General features: G+C 37.1%; 1 protein-coding gene across 7 annotated transcripts in view; it reads right to left on the reverse strand.

The window, feature by feature from the left end:
- sick (sickie) overlaps nucleotides 1–22867 on the reverse strand; it is a 461315-nt gene that overhangs the window by 212727 nt on the left and 225721 nt on the right. For all 7 annotated transcript variants that reach the window (XM_069838099.1, XM_069838098.1, XM_069838100.1 and 4 more), the window contains 2 exons: nucleotides 8967–9103; nucleotides 4302–4434 (listed from right to left, as the gene is read on the reverse strand). In XM_069838099.1, coding sequence (XP_069694200.1) covers nucleotides 4302–4434; nucleotides 8967–9103 — 270 coding nt within the window. The remainder of the gene's footprint in view (nucleotides 1–4301; nucleotides 4435–8966; nucleotides 9104–22867) is intronic.

A 22867-nucleotide genomic window follows, 5' to 3' on the forward strand; every position in this document is an offset into this window, starting at 1 on the left:
CATGAAATAATAGTTATTCGGACATGAACTGTATAGGAGTATTGTAATGGTATGTACATATGTAATTCATCGTAACCCAACATGGCCACCATCCATTTCAAAGCATTGTGCCCAACGTTCGAATGTATCCCTAAAGACATTCGCAAGCATGTCGCCAGAAATCACTGCAGATGCTTCTTGAATACGATTTTTCAAGTCCTGTAGATCTCTTACTTTGGTTTTGTAGACTCGTGACTTGATAAAACCCCGGGAAAAAAGTCTAACGGCGTCAACTCAGGCGAAAGTGATGATCATACTCGTAGTAAACCTCTGCCAAACCATCTGTTGGGAAAGCAATGGTTGAGGTACAAAATGAGGGGGTGCTCCATCTTGCTGAAAGACAACCGTGGCGATAATGCCATTCTGCTGTAGCTGTGACTCCAGAAATTCTTCCAGCATTTCCAGGTAAATTTTACAGTACATGTAATGGTAGCTTCCGTAAACATGAAAGGACCATAAACAGTGGTTTTTCATGAATCCAAGCCACACATTCACTTTAGACGAGTCTCTTTGCCATTCGAAGGAATGGTGTGGTGGCTCATACGCGACAATTGCGTTTGTTAACTTTACAAGTGTGGAATATGGCCTCAACACTAAACAGAATATGATCCAAGAGATGTTCATTGTTTACAGCCTAAATTAAATCATAACAAGCTGCATAACCTTCGTCGCCTATTTTGTGCAGCACCAAAATGTGATAAGGTTGCTTTTTCAGTGTAAACTTCAAAACCGTTGATCCTGAAACTTACTTAAACGACGACTCGATACTTGAGGTCTCTTCTCGATGGCTTCCCGAATATGTTCCACAGTCTCCTCGGGCACAGAAAGTCTACCATACGTGGCTTATCGGAGACAATTCCTCTTCTCTGGAATTCATTGACATGGAGTCGAATGTTTGCACGTGTTTGCGCCGGTTTTCGGAATTTACGCACAAACTCCTGCTACACCTGTGCATATGTTAAACTGTGCAATCTGGCACCGACAATAGCCATCCTTTCTTTAATACTCAGTGAACTAGAAGATAAGTCCGAAACAAATAAATTCCAGCGTTAACTTTATGTCCACTCTCTACTGTAATGAAAATGACATAAAAAACCACATCTTTAATTACAAGAACGAAGAAAATAGTAAAAATGTATTTTTCGGCAAGTGTTCAACTGAGATACCTATTTATATATAACTACCACATTACGTATTAAGAACACGTGAAAATTCAATATATTCTATAGGTATACTAAAACCTCATTATTCCGGACAAAAACACTTGCGAATGCGAGGTTAGACACTACGAGCTCTTGAGATACCTCCGCGAATTATCAGTGGAGGAAATAAAATTCAAAGTGCCCCAACAGAATATAGACTAATATTTTAAACCAATTTCTGCAGCCAGCGTTTTAAGTGACGCAGAGGCAGGTCCGTCGAGTTCATTTATTATCAACGCATGCACTGTATTGTACTGCTTTACACTTTATATGCAGAGTGTTCAGAAAGTATGGAATATTACTCATAATTTCTTAAATTTTAATTTTACAAAAAAAAAGTTTCATATAAAAGCTGTTGAAGATAGACCATACAATATAATACCAGTATTCGAAAAAAGTCAGTTATTGAGGCATACAGGATGTGACAGTAAATTTTATTTTTTAAATGGCATATTCCTAATCTCCATTAAATTTTACGTATAATTTTGTATAAATTTTTCTCATTCACCTGTTTCATGTTTCGTAACTATTTATTAAAACTGTTTCGTGTACTTCAAACTTGAGACAAATGTAAAATCATGTTGAGTAGGCCATAAAACTAAAAGAAACTTTATTATTAACCAAACTTAACAGATAGGCCTACTCAAAATGAGAACCATTCACAGCCAAATAATATCCCAGTCCATTGTCTTTCTCACAGTTACTGATCTGTTCCATCTTATATCTACAATGAACTGTTTCTGTGATAGACTGGAACATTATTTGACTGTGAATGGTTCTCATTTTGAGTATCTGTTGTCAAGTTTGATTGGTAATAGTGTTCTGTTTAGTTTTATAGCCTGCTCAACTTGATTTTACATACTTATTTGTCTCAAGTTTGAAGTTAACGAAGGAAGTTTAATAAATATTTAAAAGACATGAAACCGACGAATGGGTAAAATTTCTACACATTCATACGTAAAAGGTAATGGAAATTCGAAATATGTAAATTTTAATATAGGGTACCATTTAAAAAAATAAAGTTTACTGTCATACCCTGTATACCTGAATAAATAACTTTTTCGAATGCTGGTATCATATTGCATGGTTTATCTCCAATAGCTTTTTTATACGTGGTACAGTCATTAAGTTCTAAGACTTGACGCCTGGAGGGTAGGCTCCCACAAGAATCTGGTTGTATCATAAGATGCCGCATAACACGGCGTACATTTAAACAGAACCACATCCTAACTCAAAATAGTCTCCGTTGGCCGTTATGCACGTTTACCAACGTTGATATAGCTGCTGGAAGCACCGTTGAAAGATGTTGGCAGAAGGTCCCTATGGCTTCTCTTGTGGCAGTCATGACCTCTTCGGAAGAATGAAATCTACGCCCACGTAGGGTTGCTTTCATGCGGGGAAAGAGAAAAAAATCGCATGGTGCGAGATCAGGTGAGTACGGAGGGTGTGGAAGAACTGTCACCTGTTGTCTTGCAAGTTCCTCTTGGACAAGGACAGAACGATGTGCAGGAGCGTTGTCATGTAGCAACAGCCAATTCTTTGTACGCCACAGCTCAGGTCGCTTACGGCGAATTGAATCTTGTAAACGGCCAATGATCTCTTTGTAGCGGGTTTTGTTCATAGTTGCACTTTCTGGGATGAATTCCATGTGAACAATTCCATTTGAATCAAAAAACAGTTCAAGCATCATCTTGCCTTTTGACCTGTCTTGTCGCGGTTTTTTCTGTCGTGGTGATAACGGCGTTTTTCAGGTGGCGGATTGTCGTTTCAGTTGCGGATCGTAAAGGAAACACCAAGTTTCGTCTCCAGTTATTATCCGGTTCAGAAACGTCGGATCATCGTCAGCACTACTGATGAGGTCACCACAAATCGTCATACGGTCATCACGTTGGTCTTGCGACAGGATTCGTGGCACACTGTACTGGGTAACACGAGACATGTTCAGGTCATCAGACAGAACTTTGTAGCAAGTACCATGGCTGACCCCTACTGTTGCTGCGCTATCGTCTACCGATTGGGAGCGGTTAGCACGCACCTACGTTGCAACTTCTTGGATCTTGCGTTCAGTTCGAATTGTTTGTGGCCGACCAGTACGCACATCATCTTCCAAACTGTCTCTTCCTTGCAAAAAACGTCGGTGCCACCTAAACACAACACTGCGACTCACTGCGTCCTCACCGTAAACTTGCTGCATCATTTGAAACGTTACGGCAGCAGTTTTGCCTAATTTCTGGCAGAACTTGATGTTTGCCCGTTGCTCAAACTGTGACATCTCGGGTTCCGACGTGCGCATTCAAATCACCGTCACAACAAAGACCGTAGTTCTGCTTACAGTGCATGCACTCAACTGTCTCTTGTTGGGTCGAGAGACTAACTGACAAGGTATCATACCATGGCGCCACCTATGCGCTATAGTGCACCACAACGCCACTATGCGCTCAGTATTAGAACTTAATAACTGTACCACGTAAAACTTTTTTTTTTTTTGTAAAATTAAAATGTAAGAAGTTATGAGTAATATTCCATGCTTTTGAACACTCTATATACTAGGTCTATGCTATTTAAATGTATAATAGACATATTTTGTTACTGTAAACGGAATTTTAATGCACTTTCTACAGTTCTGTTAGGTTGTTTAAATTAATCCGAATTTTCGATAATTAGTCAAATTTATCTCCTCAATTAATTCAAATTAACGAGGTTCTACTGTATTGTTGTGTAGAATAGTAGAGAAGTATGTAGTAGATGTTTGTCAAATAACTAAAAATTCGCAACGCTATAAATTAATATAACAAAGATAATTCCCTAATTCGCAGAGATTTACGATTTTATACCTGAAAATTACTCGTAGAAGAAACATATGCACATTATATCAAAACTGTGTTGAAGTTACTTACCATCAAACATATAGGCTACACCAGAAGTATTTAACAAATATTTTAAAGCAATATATTCAAATGTCAGAAAATTCAATACGGCACTACTTTCTTTGCAACGTGTGTTATTAGTCGAATAGAAACATGTTCTTAAAAACATTAAGTTTAGTATAATTTTTCATACCTGGCATTGGGGAGGTGCTTGTCGTGAGGACCACACGCGCGGGCGGCAGTTGGGATCAGAGAATGGGCCGAGGAGGACGGACTTGTAGAACGAGAGCTGCAGGTCGAGCCGGCTGCCGAACTGAAAGTACCTCCTGGAACAGAAAGGACTCTTATTCAGCCAAACTCATGAGAAGAAAAACACTCGAGATTCTTCTGAATTTAGATGGCAGATTGTAAGGTGTGACGAACTTCGTGCTTTGAATATATATCGCTTGTATTGGACATTGAGATTACAACAGAAGGAAAGTAAACTATGGACTACGGATCATGTACAGATAGATTGAGCTTTTCAGTACTAAGCTCCACAGAGGTAACCACTTAATATATCCTTGTAATATTCTCAGTATATAAGTTATTGAACAACGAAGAATGTCTTAAAAGTTTCCTATTCACTAGGTTAGAAGGTCGATCTTCGAAACCCACATGAATACCATGAATATTATAATAATAAAGTAAATTAAATGGTAACAAAATGAAAGAACATTATTTTATTAGAATCTTTAGATGATTTTCCAGTAACCTAAGACTTGTTAGGTGTTCATTTATGTGAGTCTGTATGCAGGTGTCCCAGAAGTTCGTGTATTAAATGTAATGGATGGTAAAAGAGGACGAAACAAACATTTTTGTCAGACAATTTAGGATCGGCGTTGCGCCATTAGCCCGTTAAACGGTGTTAGATTCGGGAATGCTGTTTGTCCAGGTGGTACGCTGGTTGGTTCCATCTTACTTCCAGCCCGTCTCAACTGCAGAATATACCTGCACCTTCTTCAAGAAATAATTCCCCTTTTACTGGAGGAGACTCCCTTGTCGATAAGGCAACGTATGTGGTTGCAGCATGATGGCAACACATCACAGTTCACACATAGAGTTCGTGCGTTCCTGGACCATGTCTTTACAGACAAGTGGATTGACAGTAGCGGATTTGTTGCTTGGCCACCAAGGTCTTCTAACCTCACCAGCCTGGAATTTTTCTTAAGGGGTCATATGGGTATGTTAATGAATGCCATTCCTGTAAATGTTGAGGAGGAATTGGAACAACATTTTTAATAACTTGCTTACTACGACACTTAACATTACATTTTTCATCTTAAACAGGATTTTGGCTACAGCGGACTCGGTAGTACTATCCCTGGGCTCTTTGAAAGAATCCGACAAGCAATGGTTAGTTGTTGTGAGCTCTGTTCAGAATTCAACATGCTCTGTCCAACATTATGCCTGTTCGTTAAATTTATTGTACAATAAATATGATGAAAGTTTTGAAAAATATTTTATGAAATTAGTTCGTTGCTCACGGTAAAAGTTTTCATCCAATTTCTCTAGTTATGAGACTAGAGTCTGTTTACTTTGTCATCTATGAGTTATATTTTGCACGGTTTTCTCATTTGAAATCTGTGATTGTCATTCGTCTACTAAAAAGACTCACAACTTCTTTGTTCCACCTATACCTGTTTTTTTTTTTTTTAAGATGGGACATGACAGTTTAACGGCCGAGCTTGGAACTACAACGCTATGTTGCTGCCAATATGGACTACCACGCTGACAGCAGCTGATGGGAGCTAGCAATTGACGTTAGATAAAACATTCATTGACAATTAACGCGAAGATAAAAAACAATACAAAAACCAAAACACGAAACGTATCAATTGTGTGCACAATAAATGTTGCCAAGGGAGCTATTGATCATTCAACACGTGGGAACTGTAACTTTGACAACTCAACCGTTGTTACCACGCTATGTGACATTCAGTTGTTTTTCCGATCGTAGCGCTGTCATGTCCCATCTTAAAAAAAAACAGGTACCGAGTCAGCTATGTTTAATGTTTAGGTTTGAACTTCAGAATCTGCACACCAGATAGTGCTGCTTCCACACACCCGCTTCGCTGATTGGTTGGTTTCATCCAATATTTGACGAAAATAGGTCCTGCTCTATTTGGGAAAAAGTTATGTTCAACGTTTAACAGAACTCAGTGTTAGCTACTAAAATTTGACTGTGAGCATTAGGAATTTGATACAATTCAATTCAATTACATTTCTTGAACAATAAATTTAACGAAAATTTTGACCGTGAGCAACACGCATTAGCTTCATTCGAATGATTACAAACACAAACCGTCAAAATTGTACTATTAAGTAAGCGCAATCTCACATAAAAGCTTGGAATCTCTCATTTTGTCTCATCTTTTGTTTGGTAGTGTGAATATAGATTGTGGCCACTGTTACAGGACATCCGACTACTAGTCTACTACTGTACATACACAACGGAAAAATATAAAGAAGGATCTCTGACGATTGCGAACTTCTTTACCGGGCACCATCTTGAAACTACGAATATTAAATCATCTAGCTTATTACAGTTTATAACTCTTTTCAAGTTATTGGAGGATTCCATGATGCCTGACTTACGATCCCATGTAGGGACTGAATTCCGATGTAGCGAACGACGTATTTCATATTCACACTTTACAGCTACAGAAGTCCGTGCAAATCCAGTAGTGGAAGTGTTCTTTCTTTAACAAAACGTAAAATAATAAAACTACAGAAAAGTCAAACCTCAGTGAAGTCATGTCTAAAGCAACTGGATCATTGCATCAGTCTAAGACTGGAAGTGTTCGGCGTACAGAGTCTGCGAGCACCGAGGGGCATATGAAACGGATTTCGCATATTTATTAACGTTGAAGAGAGCAGTATTCACGCCATGAACACGTGATTCTTACGTAACGCATACACTGACAAAGCAGCCAAATTGCGGGAGTACGAGCTACAAGAGGGTAATGCTACTTGATATGTGAAATCGGGAGGTGAGTGAAACCGAGTTGCTTTTGTCAGGCTCGACGTCAGTGATGCAAACCACAGAGCATCATCATCATCAGTCACACACCAACAAACACGGCCGCCACCCCCATGTACACACGGCTCGACCAAGAGATGTCAACTGAGACTAGCGTGCAGTCACGTATGTCACAGTGCTCAACACTCGAGGCAGTACACTCACGCTCGCATCGAGAGCAGGTCATTACTTTGAACAGAACTCGGACTTACATGCGAAATGGATATTCCATGCAAACTACTTAACATATGGAAACATTGTTTTCTTCGATTATTGCAACAATAATAAACACTTAATAGGACCCACATATTTATTAATGCATATGATTGCATATTTTAAGATTTATTTATATTTTCCTATTTCAGTATAAAAATTTCATATTCTGGACATATTCTGATGTAAGGTTATGTTTTCTTTTTTAATACAAAAATTGGCATAGGCCTATTCAATTATTCTCCGAAGCTTAATGAATAAGGTATAATTCACGCCCTGGGAAAACGTGGGAACCTTAAAAAGCTGTCATGTTTAAGATTTTATTAAATGTTCGTACAAAGGAAGATGCTGGAATGAAAGAGCGTGTAAAATATTGAAAATCGCTTGAGTAGTCCAAGCAGCAGCAGAATTTCCTCTTTTCTCACCGCAAATCACAATTATGTCGGTCATTTCATCGTTTGCGTATGGTTTCCCCATTGTGCACCATTATATCTGCATTTCGAACTGGCGGTTCAAGGTCATGCAATGGACTACATTTGCCACGTGTGCTTACCCCAATCCTGGACTATCTCCTCAACTAAAGTCGGCTGGGACAGCCAGAATTACCAGTGCCTCGGTTCACAGTTTTCAGTTCAGTGACTCATGCGTGGTTTGTAAGTTTGTACGTGACCTTGATCCGCCAGTTCGAAATGCACAGATAATAGTGTCCCCCAGTTGACTAGCGTTTCTCTCTCTTCACTTGTACTTCCTATGTACTGTAGACTAGTGCACAGTGTCGCCCGAGTGACTGATGCATGAATAGCTTCGACGTAACATCTGCTCGCGCATCTCACATTGTTGCTATATCTCGATAACAAAGCCGTCACGGGTATACAATATGTTTATATGAAAAAATCTGTTTATTTTGGAGTATAGAATACTCAGCAATAGTACACAATTACGAATCACTCTGTATGCTGATATCCCAACTGCCACTGTGCACAGCAACACAATTGTGTAGCTAATAGAGGAACATAAGGGAATTACAGCAATTCATAATGAAATTAGGAATTAATAAACGCTAGGAATACGAACTCAGGTACACACTAATTTAATAGGAAGAATCGATAACAGCACTAAGTTCAGTATTTCTATAACGAGATCGTGTAAATGAGAAGAAACACGTTTATGAAAGTTCTTATTTTTCCCATTGTATGAAACTAATTACATGTACAAATTGCATTAAATTTGTATAATATTTCTCTAATTTACATGATATCCGACAAAAACAACGATTTTAAATTATTGATATTATATTTTGAAGAAATCTCCATTATATTTTGATCACAGTTTATGAGGGCATTAGATATTCTACGTACATGGAGATTATACTTAAAGAAATATTAGTGGAAATTGGATACAGCGTTTTTAAATAAACAAAAGCAAACGCAAGAGGTTCATCTTATAAACTTCTACTCTTTTTTCCGAAGTAGGGTCAAAATATATTTCCCCTTGAATTATTTCGGTGCAAACTGCAACAGCGTCCTCTATGAGTCTACAATATCGTAGCGTGTGTAATGTTTCCTCCATATCCAATTCATTTACCTTGGGGCTGATGGTGCATGACTCCCAAAGGCACCGCCGGCTGGCGGGTATCTTCAATTCCAGATAGGCGGGATCCAGCAGGCATGGGGATGCTGGAGGACGAGATGCTACCATGCTTACTGATCGCGGACGGTATTCTGCAACAAGAATGGATGCATAGTATGTACAATTAATTACTTGTAACTGGGAATTATTGGACATGCGAATCCTGCAATATCGCGAATCTCGGCAATGATCCGAGATTCGAAAACTCAAATATTCGTGATTTTTTTCGCCATTTGAATCTTTCGAATTCTAACCTAAAAAAAGTTAAATTTTCAGGTAGGCATACATCTTAGAGCTCTTTGGTGGACAACTATAGAAGAAGTGATACGAATCCTCCATTAGTTCTCTACAGAACTACGGGCAGGTCTATATTTTTTTAAACTAATGTAAATAGGTCAAATAGAAATGATCGGAATGAAATTCAAATACAAACTTCTGAGCCATTTATACCCGAACGAACACTTTCTGAAGTCGAAATTGCGATAGAAATTCTGAAAAGTACAAGTTTCCAGGTATCGATGAAATTTCAGCAGAATTAATAGAAGGGGGTGGAAGCGAATTATCTAGCGAAATTTATAAGCTTGTACTTGCTATTTGGGAAATTGTACCAGAACAATGGAAGGAGTCCATAATCGTACCTAACTTTAAGAAGGCGGACAAGACTAACTGTAGTAACTTTCGAGGAATATCACTTTTGTCGACGTCGTACAAAATTTTGTCCAATATTCTTTTGAGAAGATTAACTCCATATGTAAATGAAATTATTGGGGATCATCAGTGCGGTTTTAGGCGTAATAGATCTACTATTGATAATGGGAGTATAAGGGTACAGTACATCAGTTATTCATAGATTTCAAAAAAGCATATGACTCGGTTAAGAGTGAAGCTTTATATAATATTCTTATTGAATTTGGTATTCCCAAGAAACTACGTAGTTCGATTAATTAAAATGTGTCTCGGTGAAACGTACAGCGGAGTCCGTATAGCCTAGGTCAGTTTCTGTCGGATGTTTTTCCAATTCACTGCGAGCTAAAGCAAGAAGATGCACTATCACCTTTACTTTTTAACTTTGCTCTAGAGCAAAGGTGGGCAATGAGACAGCTTGCTCTTTGAGCTAACGGGATGAACGTCTGAAAGAGACGAGAGCCGTTGACTTTTAATAGTTTGTGCTGTAAGACTAGATGGCACCATATTAATTTAAAGCTATACTGAAGGACGTTGAATCTGAATATGGTGATATTATGTATTTTTGTGAAGTTCAATGGCTCAGTAGAGGTAATATGTTAAATCGCTTTTCTGATTTGTTGGACGAAATAGCTTCATTCATGGAAATGAATGGATTTACCGATTCTAAATGGATTAATGAATTCGCATTTCTCACCGACACCACATCCCATGTGAATAAACTGAATCGTAAATTGCCGGGAAACAACCTACTTATTACTCATTTTGTCGACAGTATTAATGCTTTCAAGGAAATGTTTTTACACATCTCTATTACGACCTCTACTGCTTTATGCCTGTCCTGTCTGGGGAGGAGCTGCAATAAGTGAAATTAAACACATCCAGTCATTTCAAAATAAAGTCCTACGAATTTCACTCAATTCCCCTTGGTTTGTCCGTAACAGCCAACTACACAGAGAAACTGGTATTGACACAATCAAACAGTTTATTCATTCACAAGCTAAGAAGTTCTATAACAACCTAGAAAATGTTCCAGGCGCCATCCATTACTCTCTCGGAATGAAGTCCACATTTCCAACCAGAATCAAGAACCGACTTCCAATGGACCTCATATTATAATCAAAATTTATCATCACACCAACCTATGTAAATAATTATTTATTAACAATTATTTTTGTTCATTGAGGATCCCAATCTAGGCTGCCCTCAATTCAGTGTCATATATTGTATTCATATTCTTTAGAAATTATCTGTATAGCGCTAAATGCGCTGATCGATCAATAAATTGTAAAAAAAAAAAAAAAAAAAAATGTTGGAGCTTTGGCAGCGTCAGATTTGATAGGAGAGTTAGCCCATTTTCCCAAATTATCAAAGAGAACATCTAATTTAACATAAGATCAATTACAGGCATTTTTGAGAGCATAATTCAAGAATTTTCTATCAGTTTTCGTGATTTACACGATTTATCAATGGATCTTAAAGTCTCTGCTGTGCCCTATTCAACTACTATAATAATGGATGCTGTTCTTTCTGATCTTCAAGAGCGAGTTGCTCACAATTCGATGTGATAATGAGCTGAAGGCTAATATGAATCACGAACAAGCATATCACAATTTTATGAACATTTTTCGTGAATAGATTTCCCATATATGCACGAAATGGCTGTAAAACTGTTATCAATGTTTGGCTCAACATATCTGTGTGAGAAACTATTCTTTCTAATGAAGATAAATAAATCTTCAAGAACAGCTACTCTAACTGATGAACATCTCACTGCAGTTCTTCGAATTGCAAGTGCAAGATCGATGGCACCAAACATAATTCGTCTTATTCAGCGAAAAGAGACGTCCTCCTCATCATCTACATTATAATGAATGAAATTTAAGATATGCAAGAACAAATGTTTTGTTTATGATTATTGATATTTATTTTTTTATTTTTGTATTTAACCTACAGTTTGGTTATCACCCATTGTTTATGCTGTATTCCTAACCAAGGTTTTGTGTACTTCTATATACTGCATTTCCATGACTGTAAGGTATTAATTAGTCAAAAGAGTATTTAGTTATCACATCTCAAAATAATTTATTTTCTTTACTAATCATGACCTAATGAAATGCATATAACTATACATATTTACGTAGCACATGTCGTATGTGTTTCCTAATCATAAGCTGATGAACTGAAGATACCTAGATATTAGGTAGGCCTACAATAAAACTGTTATATGTTTCGATACGCGTCCCTTCCCTAGTTGTAACTACGAGACGTGCAAGCAGCTACCTGCAATGCCTTCCGTCCAGCGCATACTCTGCTCCTTCTCCTGAATGAGTGGAGATGCTGCTCATTGAGCCAAATTGTGCCCGTCTCTCCTCTAGAGTATGCCATTAGGAAAATCCAGGATAACAGAAAGGGTTTGAAATTCAACGTGTTACATCAGCTGCTTGTCTATGTGGATGACGTGAATATGTTAGGATAAAATCCACAAACGATTAGAGAAAACACGGGAATTTTACTTGAAGAAAGTAACTAGATAGATTTGGAAGTAAATCCTGAAAAGACAAAGTATATGATTATGTCTCGTGACCAGAATATTGTACGAGACGGAAATATAAAAATTGGAAATTTATCCTTTGAAGAGATGGAAAAATTCAAATATCTTGGAGCAACAGTAACAAATATGAATCACACTCGGGAGGAAATTAAACGCAGAATAAATATGGAAAATACCTGTTATTATTCGATTGAGGAGCTTTTGTCATCCAGTCTGCTCTTAAAAAAGCTGAAAGTGGAATTTATAAAATAGTTACATTACCGATTGTTCTGTATGGTTGTGAATAGTTTATTGGGAGGACTCTCACTTTGAGAGAGAAACAGAGGTTAAGAGTGTTTGAGAATTAGGTGCTTAGAAAAATATTTGGGGCTAAGAGGGATGAAGTTACAAGAGAATGAAGAAAGTTACACAACGCAGAACTGTATTCTTGTATTCTTCACCTGACATAATTAGGAACATTAAATCCAGACTCTTGAGATGGGCAGGGCATGTAGCACGTATGGACGAATCCAGAAATGCATATAGAGTGTTAGTTGGGAGACCGGAGGAAAAAAGACCTTTGGGGAGGCCGAGACGTAGGTGAGAGGATAATATTAAAATGGACTGAGGAAAGTGGGATAAGATGGTAGGGACTGGATTAATCTTGCTCGGAATAGGGACCGATGGCGAGCTTATGTGACGGCGGCAATGAACATCTAGGTTCCTTAAAAGCCGCAAGTAAATAAGTACTCTTAAATTTGTTTTTCATTTTAAGCACAGTTTTCAAATCTTGCTTGAATTAAAACTTTTAGTATAAAGTGTAATAAGTTATTCATTATTCTCATAGGGGGATTCGAGAGATTCGAGATTCGGAAGATTCGAGAACCTTTTAGGATTCGAATTCCAAAATAAAATTAGGATTCATACCACCACTACTTGTACGAAGTTTCTGTGAATTGAAAAGCGTAAATTTGAAACGTGTCATGTAAAGTTAACCGAATACCTGTATGTTGAAGAGTAATATGCCACCCTCCTTCCACTGTTAATTAAGTTAAATGTTCTCATTCTTTTTATATTTCTCTAGCGCATATATTTACACTCTATGCATTTTTTTTTCGCTTAAACACATATTCTCCCAATAAACTATTCACCGAGTCACAAGCTCCTATTCGTTCACTGTTATATCAGTCAGTCAGTCAGTTTCATAATATCGCACTTCCAAACAAACAATGCTTGGAAGTTCGCACAAATGTAAATATTGTACCAAAAATGTAGTTGCCAATATAAACTGTAAACACAAAAATTCAGGTTTGAAAATAGCGTTGAACGTTTCGCATCGTCTGTGGCTTAAGTGCTAGCGCGTTGTTCTTCTATCCAGGCTGCCCGGATTCGATTTCCGGTCAGGCTGTGATGGAATGTGTAGTGGACAAAGCAGACATTGCAGAGTCTTTTACTTGGGATAGGTTTTTTTTAGTAGATTATTTTACGACGCTTTATCAACATCTTAGGTTATTTAGCGTCTGAATGAGATGAAGATGATAATGCCCGTGAAATGAGTCCGGGGTCCAGCACAGAAAGTTACTCAGCATTTGCTCATATTGAGTTGAGGGAAAACCCCGGAAAAAACCTCAAACAGATAACTTGTCCCGACCGAGAATCGAACCCGGACCACCTGGATTCGCGGCCAGATGCTACTTGGGATAGATACAGGCAGCGCAATAGATAGCTGCAAAATGTAAACAAGCCGCAACCTGTTCTCTTACCCTACGGGCCAATCACACGGGGAGGTAAAGAGCATGTGACCTAACGTGACTGTTTACATTCTCCGACTATCAATGCGCAATAGTGCAATCTCGTTTCACTCTATCATTCCACCAACACTCTCCATCTCCCCTCATTTCATCTATCATCTGTAATAGTAAAAATAGGCTGGGGTGAAGCCTTGGTTTCTGATGCTGATAAAGAAAGGGCTTGGGGCTCCAGGCCCCTGGAGCATATCAGGTTACTCGTTCGCTAAATGGGACCTGGTCTGAGGCAGGATGACCACCTGTCAGTGTCGGATTCTTCAATGCCACCTGTCGAACTTACACAATCATCGCATATATAGGGCGTGCAGTGGACCAAAGCGTGCCTGGTATACGGACTCGTTCCGGGTCCAGCCCTTGTAAAGCCAAGCCAAGGCAATCTATTATGAACTGTGTGTTGTGCTGTTCAACACTTCTGAGAAATACCGTACTTTTGCAACCAATCTAAATCCAATGTGATACAGAAGGCTGAAAAGAGAACGTTTATATTTGGTATACAGGTCTAGCTGACGAAAGGTGAAGGGTCACTCAGAGCAATACCGAACACGTTTACTCCAACAGCCTGAAAATAAGGTTCCTTATTCAGCTTTTAAGTTATTTTTAAAGCTTTATTTCTACCTATCTTTGTTCGTACTGGTAGTTAGTTTTTATTTAACATTTTTCTTACAGTACCTGCCCATACAAGACTTTTCAAAGATTTCGACCTAATATTTTGAAAGATTCCCTTATAAGCCCATTTTTCGTTTTTCTTTTTTACTTGGTTCTTTAACGATGCTGTATAAACTACTAGGTTATTTCGCGTCGATGGGAGGAGTGATAGCGAGATGGTATTTGGCGAGACGAAGCCGAGAATTCGCCATAGATTACCTGATATTCACCTTATGGTTGGGGAAAACCTCGGGAAAGACCTAACCAGGTAATCAGTCCAAGCGGGGATAGAATCCGCGCCCGATTGCAACTCTGGGTCGGCAAGCAAGCGCCTTAGCCGACTGAGCTATGAGGGTGACCTTTTCGGTTTTATTAATACTAGATGGACAGATAGTGAACTCTCTTAATATGGAACCGAAAATCGCCCTTCCTTCATCTTAAAGAAAACATCCCTAACCGATATTCATTGCGAAGATAGTATGCAACGCCGGCATTGCACCTCGCATGCGTCGGTTTTTAAAAACCAAGCCTTAACCACCAAAGTTAAACTTAATCCAAAATATAATTGGGCTGTATGTATAGTAGTATGTTTATTATCTCAAAGGTCTTTATTTCTATGCCTTAAATTTAAAAATTCACAATTAAGAACCTTAATGCTTAGAGACAGCTAGGATTGCAATATTACTTTTATAAAGTTGCAGTAATTAAAGTGTTACAGGAATAAACCGAAATAAATAGCCTACATTTGTTTTTCTGTCGATGAAGTCGAATCATAATCCACGTACAGTTCACGTCATAGATAATCCGAAAACATGATACGAATGCCTTTCGAAATAGGATTACTGTAGCCACAAACAGCATGAAAATGTTCCCAAGACGATACTTTTATATGTAAGAATGAATATCCGTAACACAATACCGTTTTCCTTGAACGGTTTGATTTAAATACGTCGTCTACTACGTTAGTAATTACCTAGTTAAGTAATGGCGGGTTTACACGTGCGTGGATTTATTGTCGCCAATAGAAACAACTTTCACGTGTAAACCTTTTCTGGCGTGCAAGTTTAGATACTGCATGCAATGTTTGGAAAAGTTAGTAGCATTCTAACTTTTCAGTGCGCCAGCGGCGACGCATGCGCAAGTGAATATTTTTGTTGCACGTGTAAACATGTAGTTTCTCACAGACTCGACAGTATTCTACAGTACATAGTCCGCTCATGCCTTTGCATCAAGTTTTTTTAAATTTCATTTATAAGAACGAGTAAGTGGAATTTTGAGATGATCATAAAGTTTCTTGACGTATATGAAAAACATAAGTGTTTTGGGATCTGAACTCTAATCTTTATAAAAAAAATAGAGATGCCAGAATAGACGCTAATGAAGATATGGCAAGGGCAATGAAAATTGATGGATTTGGAATTCCTCAGGTGAAAGCAAAATACAATTCATAGGAGATGCGTACACTCTGGAGGTAAGGAAAGTAACAAGAAACATGAAATCTGATACTGGAACAGATGACATTAACAAACCTAAAAGAACATGGATTCCAGTTGCTGATAGGATTTTACACTAATTGGTGCAAATGAGAGAAATATTGTGTTCAGAAATTTTGAGTACTCGTATAAAAACATTATAATCTTAATTTATATAGAATTTAAGACTGGAAATTGAAAAGGGGTTAAGTGCCATCTACTGAAAAATGAGATTTTGATATGTGTGCGTGCTATTTACTTATGCAAATACTATAGTCATTCATTTATCTATACAGTAGTTTCCTATCTAAGAGCAGGTCTTTCACTGCAAACCCAACAATCTCCAGTCTTCCCTATTTCGCCTTCCTCTTAATCTCCGCATATGATCCATTTATGTCTAAATGATGTCTATTATCCGATATCTTCTTTTGCCACAACTCTTCTCCCGTTCATCATTCCTTCCAGTGCATCCTTCAGTAAGCACGTTCTTCTTAGCCAGTGACAAAGCCAAATTATTTTTCTCTTCCTGATCAGTTTAAGCATTATTCTTTCGTTACATGCTCCATTCTTCTCCATATCCACATTTCAGATGTATCCAGTCGTTTCTATTCACTTCGTCGTAATGTCCATGTTCTACCCCATACAATGCCATACTCCAGACAAGACACTTCACTAGTCTCTTCTCCAGTTCGTTTTCCTAAGGTTAGCAGAAGATGCTCATTTTTCTGTTAAAAGCTTCCTTTGCCTTTTGACTTCCTGGCAGCAGCTCTTGTTCCTACTTATAGTACACTCCAAGTATTTTAAGGTGTCCGCTTGTTCTACTTAGTGCAGTGTAGATGATATCTGAACTTCTAACTAGAACTTTGATATTGTAATTTACACTTTGGAACAGGATACAAATACTATAATGAAGCAAAAAAAATTTCCAGGTGCTAAATATACCAATGTAATTTCTTATTTCAATTTTGGAAGTAAAATATCTCTTATGTCGGTATCAAACCTTTGAATATAATGGCATTACATGTTGTAGTAGATCAGTGATGTCAAAGCAAGCGCATTTTTCTGACCTTGACGTCGTGCGCGGGCATCAAGCGCTAGATATGGAAGGAGGAAGAATTATGTATATGAATAAGCAGCCTGTTGATTAGGAAAACAGTGGTGTACAAACTTCAAACGGAACATGAAATTTTATGTCATTTCTATATGGCTTCTTTCTGTTTGATATTTTGTATATTGTGTGTAAAACAACAGCACTAACACCAATTTCTTAATATTGCAGTTGTGTTTTAAATGATAATAGGCCTAACACATTAAAGAGTTACGAAGGAATATTCACTTAAATTCCATACTAGTATACTAAGTGAATGAAACACATCATTCATAAAGAAAGTGATGTTCCAGAGAAAGAGATTGAGTATGACATGGTACGTTGGATTGCAATTGATATTGATGGTGTCTTTAGCCTTATAACAGTAATCAATAAACTAATCAAAATAATATTATAGTACAAAGCAAAGTTAACTAAGTATATGTTTTAACTGTAACTAATATTACATAACAAAACTCTTATCGCATTATTCTTTTAGGGTGATATTGATGCGCAACTTCCTATCATCAGAATATTAAATTATTTTCTCGAAATCTGCTGAAACTATAGAGCTGATGTTTTTACAACACATGTGCACATATGTTTTGTTTATGGTGTAACAGTAGTTGCTTTGTTAATTCATTTCCTTACAAACATTTTCCTTACGAATATTTTCAAAATTTTCAATACACTATCTTCAATATTACGTATTTACGATATATTAGATTTACGAAAATATTGTTTCAGTACCTGTAAGGCTACTAAACAAACATATCTGAAAATTTCACTTTTCTGTAAAAAAGTTGAGAAAATATTAATTTTGAATAAAAAAAGCAAACTTGTGAAAAATGAGCATTTAAATTAAAACTTATATTCTTATAATGTAATTATACTTCTCAGACAAATATAAAAATTAACATGGATATAGTTTTAATAAGTTCTCTTCCCATTATCCATTGAATCAGTGCTGGCCATCTCTGTATACAGCTAGACCAAGAGGTATATACTACCTCTTTCGTCTGTCTTTTTCCTTTCCGTTATAAAGCCCTCAGGTTCTTCTGAGTTCTATAGCGTGCGCTTGCGCCTATGGGCATCAGTTGACATGACTGTAGTAGATTATCAGAATTGTCTGTTGTCATCTGCAACATTAGTAGATACCTACTGTTGAAAGTTCTTTTAGAATTCTCGCAGATGTATCTAAATTCTCCCTCCGAACAATCCACTTTTCACCCATAATATAGCCTACAATCTTCTTTTATGTTTCTTTCTTTATTACAAGTTAGAAATAATCTTCTCGACCAATAAACTTGCGACTATTAGGCAAGCGTCATAAACAAGTTCAACTTCACTTGACATGTTATGTTCTCGTGCATGTTATGTTCAGGAGTAGTCTCACTATAAAATGGCACTGGCGAGGAAAAATACAGAAATCTGTGTAAAACTTTACTGCCGCAAAAGTACGACTGACGTGTTAACTGGCGCCAATAAATCCATGCATGTGTAAACCTACCTTAAATAACATAGTGCTCTCGTATTACAGTTATCAATAACTGTACGTAATAACTATCTCAGGTACACTTGTGCAAAGTCAATAAATGGGGATGAGTTGTGTGGATATAAAGGGAAGAATTGTGACGGTGTCGTGTATGGTTCCTGGGATAGCTCAGTCGGTAGAGCATTCGTGCGCTAAGCGAAGGGTCCCGAGATCGATACCCGGCCCCGGAACAATTTTTTCCCTTCAAATTATTCAAGTGAATTGATACTTTACTTGATGATCAACGAAGAACTGATACCAGTAAACACAACGAAGAGGTAAAGAAAAATAGGGCCGTATTGATACGAATCATTGACGCTATTTGTCATCTAGCTAACCAAGAGCTCCCTCTACGGGGACATGACGAATCAGATAGTTCTTTGAACAAAGGACATTTTTTAGAATTTTTTAATGTGTTAAAAAAAATATGGTTTACTTTTAGAAAACCGTCTAAATTCTTCCACATTGTTTCCAGGAACTTCTCCAATGATCCAAAATGATACCATAAAAGCTATTACTGATGTAGAAAAAGAAGAACTAAAAGATGAAATTAACTCAGTTTCATTTGTAGCTATAATACTTGATGAAACTTCTGATATTGAGAATAAATCCCAACTATCTACAGTTCTCCGCTATGTCTATGAAAAATTCTTCGGCTTTATAGATATTAGTGCTGATAGAACAGCAGATAGTTTATTTACTCACGTAGCACGAGTAGTTAATGAATTTGAAATTTCTACTAAACTCGTGCGACTATAGACCAATTACATATTTTTAACAGAACATCCATTCTCCAGGTTCAGCATATGCCACTGTCTGCGAGGAAGGCCGAATTTTTCAACACACGCCATGAAAGAAGTTAACGTCTTCAATAACATGATTGCCATAATTTCATCGCCTGTTCTTTTAATTTATATGATACCCAGGCAAATGTGACATAAATCAAAAGGTCAACAATATTCTTTTCTGACCAACTAGCTCTTTTATGAAGTGAAATTGAGAAAAGTGAAAATGGAATCACTTTGAGAACGTTCGAATCAATATTACATTGTAACTAAAAGCTACAACTAGCAATATTTTAACGCAGTTCAACATGAAATACAAAAAATGAAGGATAAATTACAGCATAACAAGCTAAGTCAATATATTCGCGAATAATTAATGGTACATATTTTTAACTCCGCTATTTAAAAGTCAGCGGATCATAGTGATTCCAAAGGCTACCGCAACGCAGCAGCAGTGTTGTGTAGGCACACAAAGCGCGATTTCTTACCCATTTCTCCCCCACCTGAATAAATTTCTGCGGACGCTCCATGTATCTTAGTAGGGATCTTGCGAAGCACAAGGGATCTAAAACTCGTGAATTGGTATCGACCCCGGTTCATTGGCAACCAGTTCAGGTTCAGAGAAGGGTGGTTGCTTGGCTACTCCCTTTCTTAGATTTCAGTTTCTTAATTCAACTCGAAATCTGTCTGTCGGAAAAAAAAAACGGGGGAACTTTTTTCCTTAGCAGTAACATCCATATCGATTCATTGGTCCACGCAGTATTCAAGACAAAAGGCTGAAATTCCGCTTTGCGTATAGTAATTTCAGTCGAGGCAAGACGCTCGGTATTTATTTTTGAATCTCCATTTTTTTAATGTGGTATTCTCTTGACATAAAAGCTTGCGACTAGGAACTGATTTTAATAGTCTAGGGTTCTCTACTTTTGCTCGTGAAATAAGGCTGATAATTTTAGTGCTTTAGTTAATGTCGCTTTTAATTGCAATATTGTCTGTAAATAAGAAAAGTCATTTGCACGAAGAGTAAAAGTATGATGATGAAGACGACGACGCACAATGGTCGTTTTACGCTATCTGGTCGCGCAAAATTCGATTGGGGCATAACACTTTGACTTATGTTAAGCATTTTCCTTATCCATATTAGAGATGGGCGATAGTGTCGATAGTACTATTGACTGTTGTTCCTACTATCGACAGTAATAATCGATACTATCGATAGTCATTACAAACTTTTTTGTTCATTGATTATAAACTGAATATATATCTGAATTGATGTCTAAACGCGTAATGAACTATTAATTTAATAATATATACTGAATTGAATCTGAATTACATATCAACAACACATAATATCATAATCTGTTCTTAAAGTCCCAATATTAGCCATAATGTTTTTAACATGTGACCATTGCTCCAAGGATAGTCCCATTAAAATAAACATTTTCACTTTGTTGGGAAGCAGACGGTTTCGCCTTTCATTGATTAAGTTTTCAGTTTTGGATAGACAGTCTTTCCGAGGGAGCTGAAGATTCCAGTAAATACAGATAGGCTACTTCCTGACCAAATTACTTAGTTGTGGGTGAATGGTGTATGATAAAAGGAATGGAAACAAAATGCAGGATTTGCTTAGTTAAATATAAAAAATAATGTGTGCGTGCCTCAAATTTGAGTAGCAGTTAAATAGAGATTTAATGTAAAAATTGTACTTGGTAGTAAGGTTGAGTTTATAAATTATAATTGAGAATAACTATCGTCCATAATTTTATAGATTAATGGAAGTAATGAAAACTGGTTCTAGCTAATCAGAAAGAGACAATTCAATGTCTCAACTCTCGTTATAAAGGGACTGTATCCTTCCCGGGCCTACTCTGCCATCTATGCGAGATATGTAGACCGCTTTTATTCTATCCATAATTGCAAAGTGAAGAATCGTGTGAGTCGTTCGTTTACGATTCAAAAGAATACTTGGAATCATAGACTGGGATAAGTTCTGAACAAACCGTGAATGAATCGTTACAAACGATTCGTAATGTCCGATTGAATCGCTGTAAAAGAATTTGTTCCGCAGCTCCAGTTTGAAACCCTTTAATATTATGAATGATCTTCCCATTTTTCGATACAATCCATAGTCGCCAGAACTATCGATAGTATTGGAAATAATTTGCCTCAAATTTCACTAAGTTTATCATAATAAAATACATAATACAATAACACTAGACACACGTGTGTGCACTCCCATATTATATTCTCTATATTTATGTCTTCACAGTCCCAGTGAGGCGCGTGCCATTTCTAGCAGCATTGTGCTACTTATCGCAGCTTGCATAAACATTGGAGAGGTAAATGTGGTCCTTCCAAGGAGGGAGGTATTGTAATCAAACATTCATTTTAAGGGTTATACTTCACATTTATTACTTCAGTTTTTTTCTATTGTGACAGATTTTTTTATTACACAATGCGAGGAAAATTTTACAACTATAAAATAATGACCAGGGCGCGGATTTTGATGACCTAAAAAAAAAAAAAACTTAAAATGAGCTATAAAACGACCCAAAAATGTTAGAAAATAATCTAAAATGATGAAAAAAGACCTAAAATAAACAATACAATATACAAAGCAACATTTTTGTTGTATAATTTTTAATTTGTACTCACTTTCCTTACTAGCTAAATAAGTAAATAAATAAATAAATAATCCCCCCATATACTAGGCCTATACATAAGTAGTAAAAATTCTACCTTAAATTAACAGCTTTCCTCTCCATTGCAACAAATGACAGTGTACATCCGAAGATTCAGGAATGTGAACGCCGGAGGTTGTCGGTGAGGACATTGTTACACATTGAGAAGCTGGAAGTTGGTGACTTCAAAGGAGCTACAGTTCAATTCCTTTGTTTGTAAGGCAGAGCATGCAATAACAACCCAGCCGAGAGCTTCATCTCCTATTCTATTTCTCTTCTTCCTTTTGACATCACTTACTATCGAGAAAATCCGTTCAGATTCAGCATTTGAATGGTGTAGTATCAGTATTAATTTTGGGAGTTTTCCTACATTGGGGAATTTTAGTTCGTCATTGAAGTCTTTAGCTTAAATGACTAAAAATTCGCATTAAAATTTATAAATGACCAAAAATTACCAAAAAATCTTCAAAATTTGAAAAATTACCTTAGAGATTGAAACAGCGAAAAATGACAAAAAAAATTACGTAAAAACTCTACATTTTTATAACCAGCAGATCGTAGTCAAGATTTATGTATTTACGGACGTTTCAAAGAATGTAAAGAAAAAAAGATGACGTCATCAAAATACGC

This window comes from Periplaneta americana, chromosome 10, assembly GCF_040183065.1.
Source record: "Periplaneta americana isolate PAMFEO1 chromosome 10, P.americana_PAMFEO1_priV1, whole genome shotgun sequence".
Classification (NCBI taxonomy): Eukaryota; Metazoa; Arthropoda; class Insecta; order Blattodea; family Blattidae; genus Periplaneta; species Periplaneta americana.